We start from the raw sequence: 8,127 nt of genomic DNA, 5'->3' as shown, positions 1-8,127 counted from the left end.
TCGGGCTCTGCCAACCGAAGCCCCGCCTTGCAGGGCTCGTCGGCATATAGTTCAGCCAAGTGGGGTTGGATAACAGCCCCCGCGCGCCCCCGACTCGCCGGCCAATCGCGAGAGCGGTTGCTTCCACACCACCGCGTGAGGAGAGGAGCCAATAGGGAGCCGCGATATTGAGAGGGACCGCTGTTGTGGTGACAGTTGAGCTCGCCGCGGTTTTTTTTTTCTGTTGTTCTTCCCACGCCTCCTGCCGCCTCAGGACCGGCTCGGCTTCCGACGGTCCCGGCTCGGGATGGTCAGTGCGGTTATGACTTAAGCGGGTGGGGAGGAGGAAGTGAAGGGAGAGGCCGGCGCGGCTTAGTGGAGAAGGGCCGTTAAACCCCGCCTCCCTCGCAGGGAAGGCAACCGTCATGCAGATTTGTTTATTCCTATGTTAATTTATGCAAGTGAAAGCCCAGGTTGGCGTCATAGTTTAGGTCAGCCTTTCTCAATTTTGGAGTCCTCAGGAGTAGCTGGACTACAACTCCCAATCCCTGACCATTGCCCCTGCTCGCTAGGGATGCTGAGAGTTATAGTCCAAAGATGTCTGGTCTAGGTCCTTGTGATGGACTCGAGGGTTGTCCCCTCCTTTTTTGTTTGTTGATGGGGGGGTGGTGAACATCTCGAGGTGCTTGTTTTTTCGGAGGCTGTGCTGAGGGTCAGCCTCTCCCAAAGGTAGTAAATCCTTCTGGGCCGCTGCACCAGTAGGGACAGCTCCTGGTGGCCTTCAAATTCATTATTATAATGGTTTTCTGTCTATATTTAAATCCCTGTGCATAGAAATGTATGATGTAAGGGAGAAGCCTACCTGCTCTCTCATAAGCAAACTTCCTAAGTGGAGCGAGGTGTTGATGGCGGCGGAGGGGCGGGGTTGCTTTAGTTTTGGCATGAAGCAGCATTCATCTCTGTAATCCAGATGTGGGAAGCCTTTGCGGGGGCAGATGTTGCTGAGCTACAACTGCCATCAGCCCCAGCAAGCATAGTCAACGGTCAGGGGTGGTGGGAGTTGTAGCTCAGCAACAGCTGGAGGGCCAAAGGCTTCTACACCCCTATAATCCAGCATAGGCACTTGGTAGCAAGACAGTTGAAGCAGTTTGACCATTTCAGTTAGAAACAGGATTGATGTACTGGGTGGTGGGGAATCCCCCAACCTGTGGATGACAGCCAAACTACCCACAGTCAGCATAGGACTGCATCCATGTTATCTGAAGGGTCACCTACACTTGTGTGAGGCTGTCCAAGCTTTATTATCAGCATCAGAGGTTCTGCCCTCTGGCCTGCCAGCAAAAGCTGTCAGGCTGGTGGGTGCTAAGGATACAGTTTCTTCAGTGGTAGCCCCACACTTTGGAACTACCTGTCCAGGGAAATATGTATGGCTTCAAAGTGTGTTCGTTGCATTTCTGCCAAGGCACCCAGGGCTGTTTACAATTTTAAAATAAATGGGGTAGGGTATTCAACTGGAAAGCCCCTGATGTTTTCTTTGCCAGCCCCCTCTTGGCTGGTCTTACGTAAATGGTCTTCAGGGCTGTTGTTCTTTTAAAGCCTGCATTTAACTGAATTCTGCTGTGCTTGAATAAATCTTCAGCTGCTTCTGGTTTCTCTCCCTTTTTGCGTGAATGGATGGGGGAAGTATATTTTAATGTGTTTTAGAGTCATGTAAGCTGCCTTGTGAAGGCCAGATGCCTTGAAAGGCAGGTTAAAATACTTTAAATAAACACTGCCCCTTTGGACTGCTGTCCTAAATACACTTTGATCCCAGTGAGACTTAATTTTGAGCAAGCTTGCATGGAATTGTACTGTGAAAACCTATTTAACTGTTATGGCTTCTCCCGAACAATTTTGCATTCCTGACACTTAATAAGTAAATAGTGATTTATAATGTTCAGTAGAAGCAACACTCACCTTGATGATCCTTACAACAACAACCAAACATAACAGTTTACTTAGGCTGTTTATGGAAGAACCAAGATTTGACCAGGAGTTTCTAGTTCACCCATAGTCATTCATGTACTCTTGGAAATCATAATCTTTGTAATTCTTCTGTGCTGTAAATAGCCAGGTTTTAAAGCGTTGCCCTTAAATGTAGGAAATCAATCTTTAATTTCCTGTTGAGGAATGAGAGACACTACTTGGCATTTGTCTACCTCAACCTCACCTTATCTCAAATGGGGTAGAACAAGAATTCCATGCTTTGAGCTCCTTTCAGGGAAGACGGTACACAAATGTGATCATTTGTTTGGAATTCTGAAATATTCATTCATTCATTTGGTTGACTAATGTCTCCTAAATGTTCAGGAAGATTAAAATCATGTACTTGTGTTTTAATGTTATCTTTTTCTTTTTTCTTTTTGGTCTTTGATATATGTTTTAAGGCCTCCAGCTACAAGAAAGCACCAGTGGGGGCTCCACCTCAGAGGAAGAAGGCAGCTCCCAAGACTGAGCTCACTGAAGAGCAGAAACAGGAGATTCGGGAGGCCTTTGATCTGTTTGATACTGATGGCACTGGGAACATTGATGTGAAAGAGTTGAAGGCAAGCAGAAAAACATGACTGAAATGTGTCTTAAGGTTGTAATCATAAGGCCCATTGAGCCAGCGGAGCTTACTTCTAAGTAAACATATAGAGGATTATACTTTGTGGAGCTGACTTTAGCCCAGTGTTTCCCAAACCTGGGTCTCCAGCTGTTATTGGACTACGACTCCCATCATCCCTGACCACTGGTCCTGCTAGCTAGGGATTATGGGAATTGTAGTCTACACACAGCTGGAGACCCAAGTTTGGGAAACACTGCTTTAGCCAATGAGAGCTGTAGTCCAAAACATCTGGAAGGTACCAGGTTGTTGAAGTCTGAACTAAAGTGATAGGGTGGCTACTGGAGAAGGGTAGTGTCATTCTATTCCATTGTTCTTCATTATACTACTTTTGTCTACTCCATCCTACTTTTGCCTGTGGCTTTATTTGTATTGGGAAAATACCCAAGAGGTGATATTTCAATGAGGGAATCTAAAAGGACTGGAATAAACAGGAGATAAAGAGTATAAGGTTAACCTTTCCCCCTGAATGACAAATTCAGCAGCTAAAGTAAATACAGTCTGAAAAACTCAGTGGCGTCCAGATTTGTCTTAGAATGGTCTTGTTGTTCAGATTTCATTTAATGGAGTCAAGTGTCTTTGTTACAGACATGTGCCTTTACAAATTTTCATCCTATCTTTATACCATGGGTATACAAAGGATTACTTCTTGTTAGGAGCTACAGGAGGATACTTCCATCTTCAACCTTTCAACAGTACAAAATAGAATACTTGGAAGTATTGTAATCTCTGTGATTCCTGATGGCAGAAGATACTGCTAGTGTCACTGTGCTGGCATTGTCTTTACTCAATCCAGGAGTCTCTCCTATTATTGAGACTTCCACTTCCACTTTGTGTGACCTCATCCCGGTCTCCAATACGAGGTTATTTTCTCTTGGGAGACTGGGATGGAATATCAGGAAGCAGAGAGAATCAGGCTTCTGGGGCAAGCACAGGGCTCCTTGGCCATCACTACCATTCATAATCTCATAGGAAGATTTCAGCTTTTAAGAGAGCAGAGATGTTAAAAAAGAGCACAGGTTTCTAGATTTTCTAGACTTGATTGTTATCTTGGAAGATGAAGATTCTTTGTGTGAGGCTTTGGGTTTCCTGGCCTGGAATCTATTTGCATTGTTAGTGTTGTTGCCATTGAGAAAAATTATCCTTAGTTTGCCAGGAATTGCTTCTCTCTATCTTATCTGGAGGTAAAAAAATAGCAAATAATTTTGTTCTAGTTTTTGAGTGGTATTGGGTTGTTTGCTTATCCAATGAAGAGTTGCATGAGTGATTTGCCTTCTCTCCAGACTTTTGGAGGAGTACATTGTTATAATGCCAGTTCAGATGACCCAGTATGCTCCATTCCCAGTTCCATTCCTACCTTGTGTAGCAGTGGATATTCTCAGTATTGACCACTAAGTATGTTAACAGCAAGGGAGCTCTGTCAAAGTTACACCATTAAGACAAATTTACTTTCCTTTCCTACCCATAGTCTTGACACTAGTACATCTCAAAGTCTGCTGACAAGAATGCAAATATATAGTCTTTGACTCAGATGCAGAAATTCTGCTTCTATGGTGTACAGTTGAGGTATTTACTATTCCTTTTCCTGCTGAGATGCCAGTCTGTTTCCATTGTTTGCAGGTTGCCATGAGAGCACTCGGGTTTGAACCTAAGAAAGATGAGATCAAGAAAATGATCTTAGACATTGACAAGGAAGGAACTGGAAAGATTACTTACCATGACTTCTTAGGAGTGATGACCCAGAAAATGGTAGGTTGATCTAAACAGCTGCCACAAAATCTGGCCGTTTTCTGAAGTCTATGAGGGAGGGCTAAAGGGACCTTGTTATGATATTTGCATCTGTGTGTGCTAAAATTGTGATGGAAGTGAGACTCTGTCCTGTTGTAAGGCACCAATTCTGGGGTGTGTGGGAGATCCACATTTGCTTACATCAATTGCTTTTAAGGTGACTGGGAAAGCCACATAGATGTCAGTCTCTGGCCTTTATTGATTGGATAGCAGTGGTTGGATTCTTTGAAATAAAATAAAAGTCCTCTTACAGAGGTCTATTCATTCACCACAACCAAATGAGGATAGAGCGTGCCCTAAAAGGATGAAGTACTCTCTCTCTCTTATTTGTTAAACCTTGCATCTGCAGTAATGTGGCTATATAATTATACCCAGAATTTTGGTGGCAGTTCTTTAATTTACTTTTTGTTATATTTATATTTCTTTCACGGGTAGAAAAGTTATAGCAGTTTGCCATTTCAATAGCTGGTTGTTTTCATGTGTAACAAACAAATGTCTGAAATGTTACTATTTTACTTATCTTTATCAAAAAAATAAGGCTGAAAAAGATTCAAAAGAAGAGATTCTGAAAGCCTTCAAGCTGTTTGATGATGACGAAACTGGCAAAATCTCTTTCAAAAACCTCAAACGTGTGGCCAAAGAACTGGGGGAGAATCTTACAGACGAGGAGCTACAGGTTTGGACTGTGTGTCTGTTTGCATGCATGCTTAAGCCACTCAATGTAGTGATTTAGCAAGCTTGCATTTACTAAGAGTGCTCTGAATCACCTGCATTCAAATTCTGTAGCCTGTCAAGCATCACAAATTTGTACTTAAGTTGGAGCTAAATGGAACCTTCGCTTTCAATGGTAGTACGATTCTTAAAACCTGCAGGCAGGCAACAGTAGGGGAAGGGCTATCACATTCATGTCCTTTTTGTAGGTTTCATGGGAACACCTGATTTGCTGCTTTGGGGAAATTGAACTGGATGGACCTTGTTCTGATCCAGGAGTGGTCTTCTTATGATGTTAATATTTGAAAGAGGTGGGGTGCTGCTTTCCCCATCAGCTCTTGCAATACTTTGGGGACTTTCAAAAGAATTGTTACAGTTACCTGCAACAAGCAGTCTGAGGAATTCCCCTGGCACGACTGATTCACCTAAGTAGAGTATTCAACACCTTGTCTACCTAAAAGGAAGAAGGACATGTCCTTTTTATTGAGAGCCTTTGTGGTATAGCAGTTAGTTAGTGTTGGACTTTGACTGGGGAAACCCACTCATTCACAAAGCTTACAGTGTGATTTTCATCCAGTCATTGTCTTGAAGACTAAAGCATATGAAGATTTTTTTGAGGGGTGTGTGGGATATGTCCTTGAAAGAAGGTTGGCATAAAAATCTGATAAGGATGTCACTTTTTGTACTGACCCAATCCTGTGCCTTTAACAACAGCCTGACATGCTGAAAATAACTGATGAATATTTTCCCACTATCACCATGTCAGGAAAAACTACCTGTTTAATCTCCATGTTTTATGCTGCTGTTAAAAGGATAAGTGTTGAACCAATGCATATGATGGAAACCCTATTTACAAATTATTATTATTATTAGGAATAAATGGGTGTTTTTGCTTTCAAGAGAAAGAAACTATAGTGTTCTGCAACTACTGGTATTGGTGAAGTTCAGCTTATTTGTAAATGAACTGAAGTTGATTATGATTAATGTAGTGAAGTTTGTCTAACAATTTATTCAAGATGCTACACTCCCAGGCAAACTGTCAAGTGTTCTAAAGGGATCTCCCCAAACTGAATTCCTAGGATGCTTAGGTAACAGTATGTTAGATGAAAAGCTGCTGGTGAACAAACTGATGTATTTTGAGGCAGAATGAGTGCCAAAGGCAAAAGTGTATTTTCAGTCCCCTTTGGAAACCTATTGCAAGAAGAAGATGCCTCTTCCTTCCCTTCCACAACCATCATTTAACTCACTGGGTTTGGCCTTTGATTCTTTGTCATGTTTCAGGAAATGATTGATGAAGCTGATCGGGATGGAGATGGAGAGGTCAATGAGCAAGAGTTCTTACGAATCATGAAGAAGACCAGCCTTTACTGAGATGCTTGGCATCTTGTGTGTGCGGTTTTTGTTTTGTTTTTTAATCTCATCATGGTTTTGTTACCTGAGTTTGACCTCCGTGGTGCTTGTTCTGGAAGGGATCAGCAGCAGCCCAGATCTCACTAGCTTTGTGAGATACCCCTCACATTTTTTATGCTCATGGCCTTCTCTATTGACTCCATCACCACCATCTCCTAATGTTGTGCTTCAGATCCATCTTTTATATTTCCAACAGTAATGTGAAGTGGCTTCCTTGGTTGAGCTGCCTTTTGAAGGAGGTTGTGTACTTGCACACTGGACTTACATGCAAGGAAGTATTTTTTTATTTTATTTTTGGCAGAGACAATTTAGGTATTCTCAGAAACAAGGATGTTTCTTTTTAAAAACTTGTTTTAATTATCGGAAGCTTGCATTGTATGGCTCTTGGTACTTGCCAAAGTGAAAAGATGCCAAAGAGTGGATAGCTCCAGTTCTGCTTCTGCACCTACTCCACATTGGTCGTTCCCTGCCTTCTAGGAGGTGACTTGATTCTGGATGTTGAGGTTAAAATACAGTGCCTGCAGTATTTAAGCCTTGATTTAAAAGAAAACAGTGTACTTACTTATTAGCCTTTACACTTTTTCAAAAAGCATTGAATGTAAAATTGGTGTGTTTTGAATCCCTGAATTGGCTGGAAAGAGCCTGTAACAGTTCTTCCAAATGCTTATGGTTTGTGCTGCTGAAATTTAAAAGATGACATAAAATAGTTCATGACAGCAAAGTTGTCTGTATTCTTTATTACACATTACATTGGCAGATGGCAGGGGGCACCTCCAGTTAATTATCCTGTTGCTGATGCTGCAGTGGGAAGGCTCTCACCCAGTGTTGGATTGTACATCCAATCATTGCAAGAGCAGGAAATGGATTTCCTATGGAGTTTCCTGCCCTGTTTCTCTTGTCATAAGTCTTTACTTTCTGTACCCTCAACTAAAAACTCATTAGTGGCTCACACTCTGGAATCTAAGAGGTAAAGGCTATGCTAAGCCCATCTCACCACTATGCATTGGGTGGTTGGGATTTTTTGGTGTGTTTTTTTTTTGTTTTTGTTTTTTTGTTTTGGTATGTTACAACTATTCAGCAGATCATGGAGGGAAAGAAAGCCCATTTTCCACTGCCTGTGCTGACTGCATAGCTTGTACTCCCAGGTCCCACAAAGTGCTATCTCAGCCAGCAGCTCAAACATCTGGGCCACTATTAATTTATTAATTTAATACAATATTAAGGTAGGAACTCATACGTTTGAAGTCAAATGAAAAAAATCAGCAGACCATAAAGGGTGTGCGTGTGTGTGTGTGTGTGTGTGTGTGTGTGTGTTTGTAATTTACAATTCTCCTATGGAAATGAAAAATTTAACCTCAGCACTCTGGATATCAGGAGACTGAAGCTACAGCCAGGATATTTATCAGCAAAACAGAGATTTATGCTCTTGCTTTTATGGGTTTAAATCAAATGCCCCACCACTCCTGTCACCTCAGGGTCACACTCCTGATCAGTTCCACCAAAGAGGCACCCCTATTTCATTTTTTGGGTGGTCATGGGCCCCAGGTCAAAGCCAGATATAACTACACGCAGTGCTGAATCCCCGTCTCATTTGT

At 42.3% G+C, this 8,127-nt stretch overlaps 1 protein-coding gene across 1 annotated transcript; it reads left to right on the top strand.

Annotated features, from left to right (window-relative positions):
• The first annotated feature begins 130 nt into the window (after positions 1–130).
• CETN2 (centrin 2) lies at positions 131–7,253 on the top strand. Its single transcript, XM_080991346.1, has 5 exons — positions 131–289; positions 2,406–2,564; positions 4,244–4,372; positions 4,950–5,087; positions 6,404–7,253. Exons 1-5 carry the CDS (start codon positions 287–289, stop codon positions 6,491–6,493), a joined length of 519 nt encoding a protein of 172 aa, XP_080847472.1. The 5' UTR covers positions 131–286; the 3' UTR covers positions 6,494–7,253.
• The last annotated feature ends 874 nt before the right edge of the window (positions 7,254–8,127 follow it).

Source organism: Podarcis pityusensis (genome assembly GCF_964106645.2).
Source record: "Podarcis pityusensis genome assembly, chromosome: Z".
Lineage (NCBI taxonomy): Eukaryota > Metazoa > Chordata > Lepidosauria > Squamata > Lacertidae > Podarcis > Podarcis pityusensis.
Note: the sequence above shows the minus strand (reverse complement) of the source record. Positions and strands in the feature narration are given on the sequence as shown.

Coding starts and splice junctions, on each gene's coding strand:
- CETN2 (XM_080991346.1), top strand. Junction 4,373..4,949: donor GAGTGATGACCCAGAAAATG/GTAGGTTGATCT, acceptor CAAAAAAATAAG/GCTGAAAAAGATTCAAAAGA. Junction 5,088..6,403: donor TTACAGACGAGGAGCTACAG/GTTTGGACTGTG, acceptor GTCATGTTTCAG/GAAATGATTGATGAAGCTGA.